Source organism: Pongo pygmaeus, chromosome 1 (genome assembly GCF_028885625.2).
Source record: "Pongo pygmaeus isolate AG05252 chromosome 1, NHGRI_mPonPyg2-v2.0_pri, whole genome shotgun sequence".
NCBI classification, from domain to species: Eukaryota; Metazoa; Chordata; class Mammalia; order Primates; family Hominidae; genus Pongo; species Pongo pygmaeus.
This window is the reverse complement of record NC_072373.2, coordinates 38903498-38920899: the sequence shown is the minus strand read 5'-3', so window position 1 is coordinate 38920899 and position 17402 is coordinate 38903498. Positions and strand designations below refer to the sequence as shown.

Below are 17402 nucleotides of genomic sequence, written 5' to 3'. Positions count from 1 at the left end.
GAATATGGGTGGTCCTGGCTTTCTCCAGGATCCAGACACAGATAGTAGTGTGTGAACTGCTATCTTCGACACAGCAAGGATAAATACATTTTAGCAGGAAGGACAAAGAACCGGCAGTCTTGGGAAAGCAGGCATGAACATTCCATATTTGAACTCTTCAGAAGAATCTGTCTGGATGTATTAATACTTCAGGGAGTAGTTCGAGTTTTTTATTTAATGTCTTTGGTGCTTTGTACAACTCCCATTGTACTGTTCCCTTAATGACTTGTAGTGGATGCAAGTTTGTACTCTTCTTATTTTTTCTAGTAAATTTCTTGAGGTCAGGGATCATGTCTTAGTCACCTATCAATGATTAGATTCAGAAACTTGTATAGGATCAACCTTCAACAAACATTAGGGCTAGGAGGGAATGAATGAGATGAGACAGAAAGGACAAGTGGGGTGAGGCAGGTTGAGAAAAAGCTGTACAGTCATTTATTCAGCAAATAACTTAAGCCTACCATGTGCCACTTACTTGGATACGTCTGGGAATGCTGTCACTTGCAAAAACAGACATTTGATTTGAAGCTTTCCATGTGTTTATCCCTTGCCAGGCCTATAGTTAGAGAGAGCAGTGGTCTGCCTTTGCGATCCCTCTTCTCTTTCCTTCTTCTGGGCTCCAACCATTTCTCCTATGTTGGGTCTGGAGGAAGGAGAGGGAGTGGTCGAGTGTCTCTAATGTGACTGAGACTGGGATCCCCTTGCTCTGGCAGGAGGCCCTTTTGGGAAGGTGCTGGAAGATGCTCTAACTGGTCACCTTAACCAGTGTTCTGTGAAGCGAGCAGAACTGGGAGGGTAAGGCTTCTCTCTACCTTGCCGTGCCATATTCTGTGTTTCATTTCCCTCATTTGGGTAGGGGGCAGAGTAAATCAGCAGGTTTATTGCTTATCCAACTGGGGAATGAGAAGTCAGTTTTGCAGGCATCCCTAGCCTCTGGGAGTAGATCTCTTCCTCTCTCATCACATGACAGCGCGCCCCAATAAGCAAACAACTTAATGACTCCAAGGAGTCCCTTCATCTTTCCTCTTCCCAGCTTGGGAGTAAGGGGTAGGGGTGTTAAAGACGGTGGCTGGGAGCAGAGTCAGTTCTCCATCTCACAGTAATCCCAGAATGGGGTGGATCTCACCTCTTTATTTGTAGCTCTCTTCAGAAAGTGAGTATTTTCAGGCCAGGCACGGTGGCTCACACCTGTAATCCCAGCACTTTGGGAGGCTGAGGCAGGTGAATCATGAGGTCAGGGGATCGAGACCATTCTGGCTAACATGGTGAGACCCTGTCTCTACTAAAAATACAAAAAATTAGCCGGGCATGGTGGCGGGCTCCTGTAGTCCCAGCTACTCGGGAGGCTGAGGCAGGAGAATGGCATGAACCCAGGAGGCAGAGCTTGCAGTGAGCTGAGATTGTGCCACTGCACTCCAGCCTGGGTGATAGATCGAGACTCCGTCTCAAAAAAAAAAAAAAAAAAAAAAAAAGTATTTTCAGCCAGGTGCAGTGGCTCATGCCTGTAATCCCAGCACTTTGGGAGGCCAAGGCAGGCAGATCACTTGAAGCCAGGAGTTCGAGGCCAGCCTGGGCAATATGAAAAAAAAAAAAATACTGCCTCTACTAAAAATACAAAAATTAGCCAAGCGTGGTGACACACACCTGTAATCACAGCTACTTGGGTGGCTGAGGCATGAGGATCACTTGAACCCAGAAGGCCAAAGCTGCAGTGAGCCGAGATGGGGCCACTATACTCCATCCTGGGCGACAGAGTGAGACTCTGTCTCAAAAGAAAAAGAAAAAGAAAAAAAAGTATTTTCTGCTCCCAGCTTGGGAGGGAAGTCAAACCTGATGGGACCCAGCACCATTTATGACTGGACACCTTAGTAAGAACTGTTTCACTGGGACAGTGACCCTGAGGCTAGGTTGAAGAGGGTGGGGTTAGCAGTGAGGGAGTGGCAGCAGCAGCTCCTTTAAGAAGATAAGCTGTGAAGGGGAGGAAAGAAAGACAGAGCAGCTGGTGGAGAGGGCAGGTAGAGTGGGTATTTTTTTCTTTTTAATGGGATGAACTCTTGTATTTAGCCACCAGAAGGTCTTAAGTGTCCTTTAGACTTAGAGAAAGCAGTTTCATTTAGGTGGAGATAAGTAGAGCCTGATTCCTAGGGGGAGTGAGCGGTCCCTTAGTAACCTCAGACAGCAATGGAATTTTCTTGTAAATATGTCATTAGAGAAAACCTTTAGAGGGTTGGAAGAGTGAGAGGGATGGTACTTAAGGAATCCTTCTCACTCTATAATGGCCAAGAGAAGAAAATATACTTCCCTTTGTAAAAGAGCAAATGTGGGAGAAATTGTCGTACGTTCCCCACACCCCCTCAAGATTAACTACATTTATTAGCTCCAACAAGCTCTTAATGTGCAGTTTGGTCTGTCAGGCTGTATTGAATGCTTAGTGTTTGGCATAAAAAAAAAGCTGCAGCAAATGCCTGAAATTAATCAGCTGCATCTTTTAAATTGATGGAAGTCACGTCGACTTCTCTGGAATGACGTAAATTTCCACAAAGCCAAGAGCCCTATCTTTGATCTCAGACTAGGCATTTGCAAGGAGGGACGTGCTTCCTTTTAAGCCTTGGAGTGCTCCACTGAGCCGTAGGGGCAGGAAAGAGCTGTCATATTTAATGAAATGTGGGCATTTTTGGTATTAGTGTTTTGTGATGACTGTGGGAAAATTCAGTGAGCTCAGTCCTGCATCTTATAGAAATCATAGACAGAAGCAGCAATCACAACTCACCTAGGAATGGCCTCAGAAGAAGCCTACTGGCTGGAGTTCTTAATGTGACACTGCACAAGAAAAGGTGACCAACCTGGAGAAAGAGATTACAGAATAAAAATCTCTGTTTCATTATAGATAACAGGGTGGCTTGTTGAAATTTAGCTTAGGTTAGCTTTGGCAAGAAAGTAAATGATTTTGGTTTGATTCTTGCTGACTGAGGCATTTTTCTTTTTCTTTCTTCTTTTATCTTTGAATAGATATGGGGTTTTGCCATGTTTCCCAGACTGGTCTTGAGCTCATGAGCTCAAGCGATCCTCCCGCCTTGGCCTCCCACAGTGCTGGGATTACAGACGTGAGCTACTGCACCTGGCCAGCACTTTTCGTCTTACTCAGAATTGTAGCCAGCACTGTCTCTTTTAAGACAAAGGTGTACGTGTGGTCTCACTTATATGTGGAATCTAAAAAAATTGAACTCGTAGAAACAGTAGAATGGTAGCTACCAAGGTCTGGGAGTAGGGACTGAAGAAATGTCAAGGAATACACAATTTCAGTTAGAGAGAAGGAAGTTCAAGAGCTCTATTGTATAATAGGGTGACGATAGCTAATAATGATGTATTCTTGAAAATTGCTAAGACAGGAGATTTTAGGCTTTCTCACCACAAAAAAGATAAGTGTATGAAGAAATGCATGTGTTAATTAGCTTGATTTAACCATTTCACAATGTAAAAGTATTTCAAAACATGTTGTACGCCATAAATATATACAATTTTTGTCAGTTAAAAAATAATATCTTAAAAACGATGAATGATGCTTGTTTTGTTGCCTCCCCCACCTCTGACTGCTCCTATCTGACCTCCTCAGGTGGGGCGGTAGTTTTCAGTGGAGCAGGGATAACATCATGACTTTAAAAAAAATTGACACACTGTATTTATATTTATGGGGTACAATTTGATGTTTTGATGTATATATGTTGTATAATGATCAAATCAGGATAGTTAGCATATCGGTCATCTCATACATTTATTATTTGTGGTGAGAACATCCAAAAGCCTCTCTTCTAACTATTTGGTAATATACAATACCTTACTGTTAACCATTGTCACTCTACTGTGCAATTGGACACTAGAACTTACTCTTCCTATCTAATTGAAACTTTATACCCCTTTACCAGCCTCTCCCTATCCTCCCCTCTCTACCCCATCTATGGTAACCACTGTTTTATTCTCTGTTACTGTGTTATGAATTTTTTTAAGCTTCCACATATCAATGAGATCATGTGGTATTTGTCTTTGTATGTCTGGATCTTCTCAGTTAACATGACGTCCTCCAGATCAATCCATGTTGTCACAAATAACAGGATTTCATTCTTTTTTATGGCTGCATAGTATTCCATTGTGTTGCCAAAATAAAATAAAATATAGAGATGAATCTCTAAATTTAAAACATTTTATTTGGCCCCAGGCACGGTGGCTCGCACCTGTAATCCCAACACTTTGGGAGGCCAAAGCAGGTAGATCACTTGAGGCCAGGAGTTTGAGAACAGCCTGGCCAACATGGCGAAATCCCATCTCTACTGAAAATACAAATATTAGCCGGGTGTTGGTAGTGCATGCCTATAATCCTAGCTACTTGGGAGGCTGAGACATGAGAATCTTTTGAACCTGGGAGGTGGAGGTTGCAGTGAGCTGAGATCATACTACTGCACTCCAGCCCTGGGTGACAGAGCAATACACTGTCTCAGAAACAAACATTTGGGAAGCAAGAAGTTTCAATTCAGGGTATACATACAGACCAGGTGGTCTTTGGTATGTCCAGAGAACAAATAGAAAGTTGGGAGTTTTATTAGAAAGAAAAATGTTATGTATTGTTTTGAAAGAAAGCTCATTGGCACTAGAGAGGATTTTGAGAGATGGTAAGCTCTGATTGGTGACTGATGATGGTAAATAAAACCAGTGTTAGAGTCTTGGGAGGTCATTTCAGCAGCTACTAGGTAAAACTGGTCTTAGGGTTACAGCAGGCTGTTTCAGCACCTGAGCTTGTGGAACATTTAACTCTTGGAGCAGGTGTTATGCGTCCCAAGTGCTTTTCTTCCCTGGCCCCTCAACTCTGATTTAGTTGGGTATAGCAAGAGTGACCCAATTTGTATAATTAACTTTCACAGTGTGTATAGGCCACATTTTCTCTATCTGTGCATCTGTTGTTGGACACTTGAGTTGATTCCATCTCTTGGCTATTGTCAATAGTGCTGCAGTAAACATGGGAGTGCAGATATTTCTTCAATATACTGATGTTCTTTCCTCTGGACATATACCCAGTAGTGGGATTGCAGGATCATACAGTAGTTTGGTTCTTAATTTTTTGAGGAACCTCCAAACTGTTTTCCAAAGTGGCTGTACTAATTTACATTGCCACCAACAATGTGCAATGTAAAGGGTTCCTTTATCTGCACATCCTTGCCAACGCTTTGGTTTGCATTTTTTTTTTTTTTTTTTTTTTTGAGGCAGGGTCTCCCTCTGTCACCCAGGCTGGAGTGCAGTGGCATGATCATGGCTCACTGCGGCCTCAACCTCCTGGACTCAAGCAATCCACCTACCTTAGCCTCCAGGTAGCTGGGACTACAGGCATGTACCACCATGCCCAGCAATTTTTTTTTTTTTTTTACAGACAGGGTCTTACTGTGTTGTCCAGACTGCCTTTGAACGCCTGAGCTCAAGTGACTCTCCTGCCTTGGCCTCTCAAAGTGATGGGATTGCAGATATGAGCCACCACACTTGGCTTTTTTTTTTTTTTTTTTTGGTCTTTTGGTGATAGCTATTCCAACTGGGGTGAGGTGGTATCTCATTGTGGTTTTGATTTGCATTTCCCTGATGATAGGTGATGTTGAGTATCTTTTCATATTCCTGTTGGCCATTTGTAAATCTTCTTTTGAGAAATGTCTATTAAGGTCTTCAGCTCATTTAAAAACCCTTTTTTTTTTGTTTGTTTGTTTTTTTGAGACAGAGTCTCACTCTGTTGCCCAGACTGGAGTGCAATGGCATAATCTCGGCTCACTGCAACTTCACCTCCCGGGTTCAAGTGATTCTCCTGCCTCAGCCTCCTGAGTAGCTGGGATTACAGGCGCCCACCACCATGTCTGGCTAATTTTTTGTATTTTTATTAGAGACAGGGTTTCACTATGTTGGCCAGGCTGGTCTGGAACTCCTGACCTTGTGATCCACCAACCTCGGTCTCCCAAAGTGCTGGGATTACAGGTGTGAGCCACTGCACCTGACCCATTCTGTCTTTTAATTGGGGAATTTAATCCATTTACATTCAAGATTATTATTAATAAGTAAGGACTTCTGCCATTTTGTTAATTGTTTTTTGGTGGTTTTGTAGATTTTTTTTCCTTTTTTCCTCTCTTTTTTTTCCCCCTCTAGATTGGTGGTTTTCTGTGTTGCTAAGCTTTGTTTTGTTTTTTTTTTCATCTTTCTTATTTGTGTATCTGCTGTAGTTATAATAGACTTTTTAAAGCTGATAACTTTGGACATATGACTTTTAAAAGAGGACCTGATGCTGTCCTTCTCCCAGTGTCTCTGAAACATTAAATTTGTCAATTTATAATTTTTATTGCTCTTTAGTTTACAGATTTAAAATCAGAGAAGTATTCACCTGAATTTTGTTTTCTATATTATTTATATGTCTCTTTAATTAATTTCAAATACATATTTCAAGTAAGAATCTAGCTTTTTAAAAAAATAGCAAGATAAATTTTCTTTACCATCACTTTTCGTATTTACTCCAGAGACCACGTGTGAGTTCATCAGAGCCACTACTTTTGTCCTAAGGAGAATGTCTTGATATCCTCTCAGGACTAGCAGAAATACTAAGTATAGAAATCATTCAGCTGATACTTCTTAGGCAAATAGAACAAGGCAGTGAACTTCTGGCATGGCCCTGAAGCTATTTGAGAAGATCTCTGGAGATCTTAATATAGTCCTTAGAAGATAAATTTTTTCCATAAATAAATAGATTTTGCATATTAGAATGGTGTTCAGTATAGTACATATTCATTTCATACAAATGCCAACATTTATATGAAATAGCATGTGCCCTTTTGAAGCATGATTTTGTTCTGATGAGAGAGAAGATAGAATAGGACAGCTGTTCACTTGTTGTGTCTTTTGTTCTTCTGGAGGTTGGTGCAGGTTTTCCATGAAGTCTAGAGTATCTTTGAATGGCAAAAAGGGTAGCAAATTTCAGCAATATGGGAGTTGGTGTCTTACTGAATTCTGAAATGATTATAACCGATATTACTTGCTTTTGGCTTTTCCTTGTTGATACCCTATACCTGACCCTTTCATAAAATTAGCCCTACAGCAGAACAGAATTATTATTTGGGCATTGGCATTTTGAGTTTTATGAATCACAGGGTAATTTTTAGCTTTCTTTATCTTGGATACCACAAGTCTATCACCACATTTGCTGTAGTTAATTGTAGCATTCCTGGTATTGATGAAGTCTGCTCACCATCATTTGAAGGATTTCTTGGATTGTGCGATGTCTGAAATGTTCAAAAAATCTGCCTTGCGTCTTTAAGAAACAGGTGGTCAAATGAAGGATTAATTGAGACTTATGCACTCCCTCTGAGAAGGAAGAGAGCTGGAGATGAGCCACTCTCTTTTTGGTGTCCCCTTAGGACCATTTAGACCTATTTGGGCTCTGAGCTGCACTGGAAACATAAGTTAAGGAGAGAGGTGCACATTTGATCCTGAAAGTAAGACCTAAATGGCAATGGGAAGTTAATTAGCATCTGTATTCAGTCTTGCAGTTTAGAACCAGCTAAAATACATGCATGTTCTCTGTCCACCAGGAAAGAAAGATGAAGCCATTATGTATATATTTTTAAACACAGAGGTGATAACTCAGAGGCAAAAATACTTGCTTTGTTACATAGGATTTTAAACTTTGTATTTTGTAAATGTAACATAAAGGTTGATTTCTGTTTAAACAGTCTTTAATAGTGATATAAAAAGTGAATGAGCTTATTAAAACACTGCTTCCACCTGAGGTGAGTCTAAAGTGTGTGTCTTTGTGGCCCTAATTAGGCATTGTCGATCATCTTTTAGTGGCATCCAGAGGGGAGAAATGACACCTGGGAGGAGTCCTCAGGTCTCTTTTATCCCTGCCTGATGAAAACTCATCTCCTTTGAAGTGACTGCAGTACCAGTTTCTTTTAAACTTTTCTTTGATTCCACCAGAAAGAAGCTAAGGATCTATGTGGTGTTCTTGTACTAAAGTGTTTTAGATAAAAAGTGAAGAACATGTAAGTGAAGAGACCCGGGTAACCAAAATAGGCCCCAAAGAGGCAATTAATGAAAATGCAGGCAGGGTGCTGGAGAGAAGTCCACTGGCTCCCATGGGGCTGGGTCCCCCCTTCCATCGTTGCTCCTGCACCCAGTCATTTTCCAAATTGCACTGGCTTTGTCTTCTTAACATCTCTCACATCCACCCCTTCCTTTCTGTTTCTGGAGGAAAAGAATAATGTGCACCGTTGTCTGTGAACTGGGCTTCTTATCTCACAGAGCTGTGATGAGGTTTAATAGTATATGCTAATCACTCAGCTCTGTGCCTGGAAATGACGGAAACTCAAGGCTAGTTTTATCTCCTTACCCCCCACCCCCCAATCCCACTATACCTCTGGCATCAGAGTAACAGGATTCGAATCCTGGCGTGCTCTCTTTCTACCCATGACTTTAGATAACTCACGTAACCTTTCTAAGACCTTGACTACTTATCTGTAAATTGGAAATCACAATTTCTGCCTCAAGAAATTGCTTGCCAGGCTTGAATGGGATGAAGTGTGCCAAAAGTGTTTTAGGGACCATAACACTCCATGCAGATGTTAGTTATTACTCAGGTCATCATTTTCTTTCCGACCAGGTTATCCGAGCCTCTTCCCAGTCCCCTCACCTTTCCTGGCTTTTCTTTGACTTTGCTTATGGCCATCCATCAGTCTCACAGAAACCCAGCCCTGATGCTTCCCTTCCCTCCTCAGAACCAGACTTTATACAACCCCATGTCCTGGGCCCACCACAGTGGGTCTTCAGGCTACCTTTCCATCTCATCTCACTATTATTCCCCTTGTGCCACTGCCACTTGGGACCAAATGCTGTTTTTTGCCCCTACCTCACCATCTCCTAGCATCTTTGTTCCCTATATCAGAAGTGCCTGAGCTTCCCCCATTAGTGCATATCCAAATCCCACCCATCTCAGTCCATCTCAGATGCTGCCTTCTCTGTGCAGCCTTCCTCTCTCCACCTCGATAACACTGCCTCCCAAGCCTCCTGGATCCTGGGAATCTTCCTGGATGCTTTAGATCCCCAAGCTCTACTTCTGGGGATTGGGCTAAGTGGATTTGGGTAGAGTCCAGGAATCAGTATAATTGTGAATCACTCCCAGTGACTCTGATGCTCAGGGGACTTTGGGACCCCTGCTTTAAATATTGTGTGTGTGTGTGTGTGTGTGTGTGTGTGTGTGTTTATGTGCGTGCACGCATGTGCATGTGTGTTGCAGCACCCTCCCAGGTAGTGAGCAGGGTCTGACTCATCTGGATCTTCCACGTAGTACCCCACAACGTCTAATGTCTACAGGGCTCCTAAACATGTTTAGATAAAGTTTATTTTCAAAAATGTAAAAGGACTTAGTAACCGTCTAATTTTCTTTTCATTTAACCCATTTATTTTTATACCAAATTAAGTGCCCTAAGTACTATTCTAGGTGCCAGGATCAAAGCAGTAACAAGATAGACAATGTCTCTGTCCACTCTTAGCTCACATCCCAGTGAGTAAATGAGAAAACAAGCAGTGTGTGATGACATGGGTGAGCGTGGAGGACATTAGCTAAATGAAATCAAATGCTCACAGAAGAACGAGAACTGCATGAATCCACTTTTATGAGGTATCTAAAATAAACTTATGGAAGCAAAAACAAAAATGGAATGATGGTTGCCAGGGGGTGGGGGAAGGGAGAGTTGCTAATCAGGTATAAAGTTTCAGGTAGTCAAGAAGCATAAGCTCTGGAGATCCACTGTACAGCGTGTGCCTGTAGTTATCAGTACTGTATGGTGTACTTAAAAACCTGTTAACGGGTTAGAGCTCACATTAAGTGTTTCTACAATAAAATTTTTTTAAATGGAAGAACAAAAAGAACCCAAGTAAGCAAGCACTGTCATTCCCTTGATGTGATGGAGGGTGCAGGTGTGAGTGCCGTGTTTGAACGGCTGGGCAGGAAGGCCCTTTTTAAGGCAGCGGGCAACACAGAGATGAGTGAGGAGGAAGGGGTCACCAGGGAAAGGGCCAGGGCTGGACTGTTCAAGCCAGAGGGAAGTGCAAGCCCCCAGCCCCTGAGTTGCAAAGGAACATGCTTGAGGAACAGAAGGGGAGCCTGGGGCTGGCCAGTAGAGGAGCAAGGAGTCCCTCCCTGAGTCTGGAGGAAGAGGGAACAGCCAGACTGTGATGAAGATTGGGCTCCATTTTGAATGTGATAGGAGCCCTTGAAGGGTTTTAAGTAGGGGAGTGACAGGATCTGATTTACATTTTCAAAAGTCACTCTGACAGACTTAGGTGGGAATCTAGAGAAATTGGGATTTTTGAACCTCAACCATGACTGCGCTTCTGCACCATGAACTGGAGCCTGCAGGTCCAGGTCTGTCCTGCTACTCGGGGGTTTCTCAAACAGACAGCTGCTGTGAAAGCTTCTCTGTGTTGAGCAACAATAGACCTAAAATACCTCTTAATTTCTTTCTGCTTGCCTGGTGTGTTCTAAAATATGTAATTATGCACGTGAACATTAACTTGGAGGCAGTTAAGTGAGGGTGGGTTGTGGCAGTAGGCTCTCTCCAGAAGCATGGGCAGCTGAGTGGAGTTGGGGTCAGGGCTAGGAAATGTACTTGGGATAGAGGTTTGCAGTTTTCCCAGGGTGACAAGTACCCATCTTGTCTTCTGGCCACTCAGCAAACCAGGGCTTTGGCTCCTTCACTGGTTCATCTCTCTTGCTTGGCCATTAGTTAGTGAGGTCTCTGAAGGCCTAGTTCTTAGCCCTCAGCACCCTTGTGTTGATGCCCACTCCCCTTGGATGTCAGCCCCTCTTAGGACACAGAGACCCTCTAAATCCACAAGGCTGGCTCCTTCTCTGGGGCTGCCAGTGAAATCTGTCACATAATGTGTTGGCGAGTTCTCCCGTTTCTTGTCAAAAATTAAATCCCCTTCCAGGCTTTCCCCATCACAGTCATGTCGATGTCCAAGACAACATTCCTCATCCTTCAGATGCAAACACTTGGGGTGCTTTGGAGTCCTTTGCTTATGTTCACAGAATGTTAGAACGGAAGGGCCTTGATGATTATGTTCCACATTTCACTAATATTTCATTTTTAGAAGATTTCTCAGATTCACTCCTCACCCTGATCTTGCTGTTACCACTTTTGAGGAAAAACTTGTTAGAATTATTTGTCTTCCTGGCTGTGCTATATTTGAGTTTATTTATGAGAAAATCCAGACTTAAAAAATTAAGAGAAACTCTCCACACTTGAGAATTGAGATGCATAATTTAGTTCCCACCATATATAGCTTTATCAATACAGATGTTCCTGTGAATAAATGTATCTTTTAAAAAAAATAAAAAGAGCCCCTGGTGACTTACTCGGGATATTTGCGATGTAGAGACATAGTTTTAAATGTAAAAAGCTCTGAGTCAGCGTTGCTGCTTAGATGGGCTGTGAGATCCACGGTCTTAGGCCACTGCAGATGGGTTATTTACTTGACAGGCCATTTGTTAAGTGTTGTCGCTGCCTTCTTTTGAATTCTTTTCCTAATGCGTGGGGATCTTTCTGCCTTACGCGGTTGCTGCATCTGGTAGAAGCCATAAATGTTTTTTTCTTCCTTGCAGGAAGAGTCTCAGATCCCTCGTGCCTGAGATTAGATTCCGAAGAAAATGGGAGGTGGGAAGAGGTGGGACCTGGAATGCATTCTGGTGAGCGTGGTAGTGGTGACACCCAGCTTGGAGGGGCAGAGGTTCTGGGGTGGAGTCCTACGCGCAGCACTGGAGACGGGGAGCCCCTTTCCCTGAGTCCAGTGGCAGACATGGTTGAGTCCCCACTGGAGCGGTGGTAGTGTAATTTGTCAACAGTTCCTGACTGCATCACCTCTGAGCCTGGCTCTCAGGCCCTGTCAGAGATTGTGCAAACTGCCTAACCTTCCTTAATAAACTAACCAGAGTGTGTTCTGTTTTTTTTTTCTTTTGCCACTGAGATAATTAATATACTTACCCGATGGACATTGGAGATGCCTAGCTCAACAGGGGGAGCGCATGATCTTTAGTTAGCTTTGCCTGTGAGCTGCGTCAGTTCCACATACCAGAATTAAACAAAATTAGAGCTATTTTTGCATCAGTAACAGAAGCAGCCTGTGGAATGGAAAAGGCATTGGATCAGATGCAGAAGACCAACACTCTAGACTGCCGTACCTCTCTTGCTGCAATGGTTTTGTGTGAGTCGCTTCTGTTTGGGCCTTAGTTTTCTTATTTGTGAGATGAGAGAATTATACCAGATAAACTCTAAGGTCTCTTCCAATCTCAACAGCCTCTGCTAAGCAGCCTTGCTGTTTCTAATATTAGAGAGCAGCTTCTGTTGTCTAGATATGTGCCAGCCAATACAGTAGCTATTAATCACTCATGGCTATTTAAATTTAAACTACTGAAATTCCGTAAAACTACTGTGATGTTGTGATATAATATGAAATATATATTTGGTCTCTCCCTCCTAGTTTCCAGCACAGAGCTCCTAAAACGCTTAGATGGGGGCACTAGGATAATATTTTGTCCTGATACTTGATCTTTGACCCCAGTTCCTGATGCAGAGTTCTTAAATCCCTTGGAATTTCCTGAGTGATCAGAGCATCTTTTGTTCTAATGAGGCAACTCTTGGTGGGCTTCTGGATAGCATCAGGATGGGGGCTGGGTGCCGGGCTAACCAACCATTTGATAAGAGGATTGGAACTTTTAGCCCCACCCTCATCACCACCTCTCAAGAATGAAGAGGCTCCTTCATTCTCTTCTTTCCTTTAGTGCATGTGTCTAGGCTGGCTCAGCACCCAGCTCAGACTCCCCTGGAAGCATCAGGTGCTCCCTTGTAGCATGCTATGTGGTCTCTCGTGGTTTTGCAGCTCAGGCTCCCATGGCTGCTTGCCTGGGTTTGTGTGCTGGATGCGTTACTCTTGACTGTGTGACCAGCTTAACAGCTCCATGCTTCACTTTCCTCATCTGTAAAATGAAGATTAATAGTAATACCTATTTCACAGGAGGTTTTCGAGGACCAAATAGCATAGTACACTTAACAGTGCTTAGAATAGTGCTCAGCAGTAATAAAATGGCTGTTAGCCATCACCATTATCAACATCACAAATTCCCTGGCTATCTTGTCATTCTTTGGGATCTTAGCAGACTGAGTGGCAACACCTTTAAAAAAATAAATAAATAAAGGAAATGAGTGATTCTGCTTTTGCTTAAGGTTTGGCGATTCACAAGCTCCCTGAGGGCCAGAATCTTGGGCTTGCTTTCTTCTGCAATTTCTTTTGAGCACGTGGCAGAGGATGGTGCGCCAACAGGGCGGTCCTAATGAGTGGAGTTGCCATAGGCCAAACCCAGGCCATCTCTAGTATGTACTAGCCATGTGACTTTATTAGCAAATATTTAATAGCACTGCTTCAGTTTCCCCATCTGTGAAATGGAGACATTGTCACCTTTGAGAGAAAAGTCAGATACTTTGAAACTCTGAGTTATATCAAGCAAATAAATAAACAAATGGGTGAAGTCAATCACTCTAAACGCATGAACCCATTCATTTGTACATCAGATGATTTTTAGCATCTACCATGGGCAAGAAACCCTACTTGTTCTTGGAACACAGCAGTAAGCAAAAAGACGTGCAATTCCTACCCTCTGGGAGCTTATTATGCTTTAGGAGCAGAGAGGTGTTCATCAGGTGATTGTATGCATATCTGCATAAGTATAGCAACCGGTATTGCCAAGAGAGAGAGACACATGGTCCTACAAGTGTGTGTCACAATGCACCTGACCCAAGGGTGGTGCAGGGGCTGATCATGAGGAAGGTTCTCCCAAGATCTTTGGGGTGGAAGGTGGAGGGAAAAGCATATCAAACCCTTGTGGTCAAAGGAGCAGGGTGCATCATAGGAGGAAAAAGACAAGGAAGGTTTTTGTGTTCCGGGCACTAAGAGTGATGAGAGTGATGGGCACAGTGAGGCTGGTAGATTGTCCATGGCTGGGTCGTGTAAGGCCTTGAATGCCATTTTAAAGATCAAGTCAGTTTTAGGTGCTGAGCAATAGAATGGAAATGAATGACTAAGGAGTTTCCTGGGGAAATGTAACTGTAGCTAAAAATTATGTATGCAAATGTATCCTAGCATGTCTAAAGTTCTCATTCAGATGATGTAATTAACATATTGAAGGGTGAAACTTTCACTAGAAAACACATAGTATAGCCTATTAATTAATATGCTAAAGTGGAAGGATCTGTTGTGAGGAATATAATCACTAATCTGTGTCCAATCATAATACCAATGTTTGCAGTGATGTACATTTTTATATTAATTAGGGTAGATTCATTTGCATTCAGATACCCTTTCCTGAGAGAGAAAAATGTGATAGTACCATCAGGGACCTGGGAATCGGGCATACCCTGCCATCTGTAGAAATCTGTGATGCACCTATGTCCTGGTTTATCAGCAAGTCAAAATCCCCACGTGCTCATATGAATTGTTACCCCCTGGGATATCACCCACTGATAAGTGCAGCCTTGGAAACTTGGGGATAGTTTCAAATGTTGATCAACATATAAGATCAAATTTTGTTAGAAAATGGGTGCCGGGTGTGGTGGCTAAGGCCAGGCGTGGTGGCTCATGCTGGTAATCCCAGCACTTCGGGAGGCCAAGGCAGGCAGATTACCTGAGGTCAGGAGTTCGAGACCAGCCTGGCCAAGACAGTGAAACCCCGTTTCTACTGAAAAAACAAAAATTAGCCAGGTGTGGTGGCATGCGCCTGTAATCCCAGCTACTTGGGAGGTTGAGGCACGAGAATTGCTTGAATCCAGGAGGTAGAGGTTGCAGTGAGCAGAGATGGTGCCACTGTACTCCAGCCTGGGCAACAGAGCGAGACTTCATCTCAAAAAAACAAAGGAAAAAAAAAAAAAGAAAATGGGGATATTTGTTGTTAAGCTGATGTACATCAGACAGAACACTGAATTAAGCAAGCTATGAGGAGCGGGGACATCAACGTGGTACTGAGAGATCAGTATTTATTGTGACTTGTGTAAAATTTAATCCCTACTCTAGCTATGTGGTACCTTTTGAACATTCTTCTGGCTTTTAGGGAATTTCTAGCCTTATGTACACTGCCTCCTCAAAGTACAAGTCAAAAAGTCACTCTCTGGGCCTCCCTTGCAGCTAGTACCCCAGTGTATCCCAGGCCCAGCTTCTCAGGGACATCAAAGGGGTAACTGGGATTCAGAAGAGTGTCATGGGAATGACAGGGCCTCCTACAGAACTGTTTCCAGCAAGGATGGCAGAGAGACATGCAGCTTTCCCTGCGGCATAAACAGGGTTCTGCAGCACAGTCGTCTGCTGTACAAGCCACAGTGCTGCTGGCGGTGTAACCAGAAGCGGAGTGAACTGGAGCGGCCTCAGGGAGCAATGGTCTCCCAGCCTGATTTGCTGGCCCACCCAGGTATTCTGTGAGTATATGTCCTTTAATAAATTCCTTTTCTGCTTAGTTAGAGTCTGTTGTTTGCAACTAAAAACTGAGTTATATATCAGACTATATAAATAAGCACGGTAAAGGCAGTAATTCATTCTGTTCTCACAAGCACTCAGTGTTGAAGAGGGACCACGTGAGTCTTGAGGTAACGGGATAAAGTTTAATCCTTTGGTTGTGCTGCCAGTTCAAATGTTTCTGCTATGATGCAGGGTATACAAACTTGGAAAAGCTCAGGTTATGTAAAATTGCACACAAAAATCATAGGATTTATGGGAAAAATATGGTTGAGTAAATCACTCAAAACCTATGCAACTTTGTCCAGAGCACCAAGAAAAACAGTAACAGTCCTAATAAGGATCTTAGCACATTTGAAATGTCATGTTGAATTCCTAGGAAATACATATTCTAGTAAGTACATATCAGCCTTTACCTTAAAAGGTGAGGGTAACATGACTAAAGGGGTATAAACAAGGGTCGGGGCTGTCAGGGCTAATTTGCTATGAATCATAACATTAATACCAATGTTTGCAATAATGTGCATATTTGCATTAATTAGAGGAGATTCATTTGCATTCAAATACCCTTTCCTGAATGAGAAAAATGTGTGACAGTACCAGCAGGGACTTGGAAATCAGGCGTAACCTGCAGCCTGTGGGAATGAGGAGTACTGAATAAGGAGTTATTAACGGAGCAACTTGTTCTGGAGACAAAGGCAGGGAGAGATGGAGAAGCATTTGCAGACTTTGCACGGACTTGAGTGATGTCTGAGATAGATGGCTCTGGATCCTTGTTCTGGGTTGTTCTTTTTCACAAGAGCCTAGGAGAACTGGGTGGGCCCTATGTGCTTCTAAGACAGCATGTTGACCGAACTAAGCCAATAGGAAAAAGAGGCAGGATTAATGGGTATCTGGTACAATAATCTAGTCAATTCTGTTAGTGAATTCTATGTGCAGATGCTCAAAGTATTGACAGGCTAAGAAAAAAAATGCATATAAACAGTCACAATTTCTATTTTATAAGGATATTATTTTCCTGTTTATCAATTAGTCATACATCAATTAACGACAAGGATACATTCTGAGAAATGCATTGTTAGGCAATTTCATCATTGTGCAACATCATAGAGTGTACTTCCACAGACCTATATGGTATAGCCTACTGCACACATAGCCTACTGCACACATAGGCTATATGGTGGAGCCTGTTGCTCCTAGGCTACAAACCTGTGCACTGTGTTACTGTACTGAATACTACAGGCAGTCGTAATATGATAGTAAGTACTCATGTATCTAAACATAGAAGAGGTATAGTAAAAATACAGTATTACAGTCTTATGAGACCACTATCATATATGCAGTCTGTTGTTGACTGAATCATTATGTAATGCATGACTGTACATATGAACTATGGTAATTAAAGTGTGTGAGTGTGTGTGATAGAACAGTCTGTATTTGAAAGTCCACCTGAAAAGCTGGTGGACCTCTGGCCTGTAAATAAAGGGATGGTGGGCTTCAGACAGTCTCTAACATTGTTGAAGAGGAAGAAGAGGAACCCAGGCAGAGGACTAGAATCTCTTGTCAATACAGGCTGCAGAGAGGTGGAACAGCTTAACAGTTAGAAGCGTAAGTTGTGGAATTAAACCACCTGGGTTTGAATCCCTACTCTACTGCATACTAAGTCTGAGCCATGGTTTTTTCATTTGTAAGTTGGAAATGATAAATTTGCTAATGTATGTAAAATACTTAGGACAGTTCCCTAAGTGGTGGATATTGTTATCTCTTATCTGTCCATCAGTCCACAATACCAT

The 17402-nt window shown here is 42.6% G+C and overlaps 1 protein-coding gene across 12 annotated transcripts in view; it reads left to right on the top strand.

Annotated features, from left to right (window-relative positions):
* The window catches only part of HHAT (hedgehog acyltransferase), a 388363-nt gene that overhangs the window by 220691 nt on the left and 150270 nt on the right, over positions 1 to 17402 (top strand). For 9 of the 12 annotated variants that reach the window (XM_063672403.1, XM_063672404.1, XM_063672422.1 and 6 more), the window contains one exon: positions 11717 to 11800. The exons of the other annotated variants lie outside the window; for them this stretch is intronic. In XM_063672403.1, the coding sequence (XP_063528473.1) occupies positions 11717 to 11800 (84 nt within the window). The remainder of the gene's footprint in view (positions 1 to 11716; positions 11801 to 17402) is intronic. 12 annotated transcript variants of the gene reach the window in all.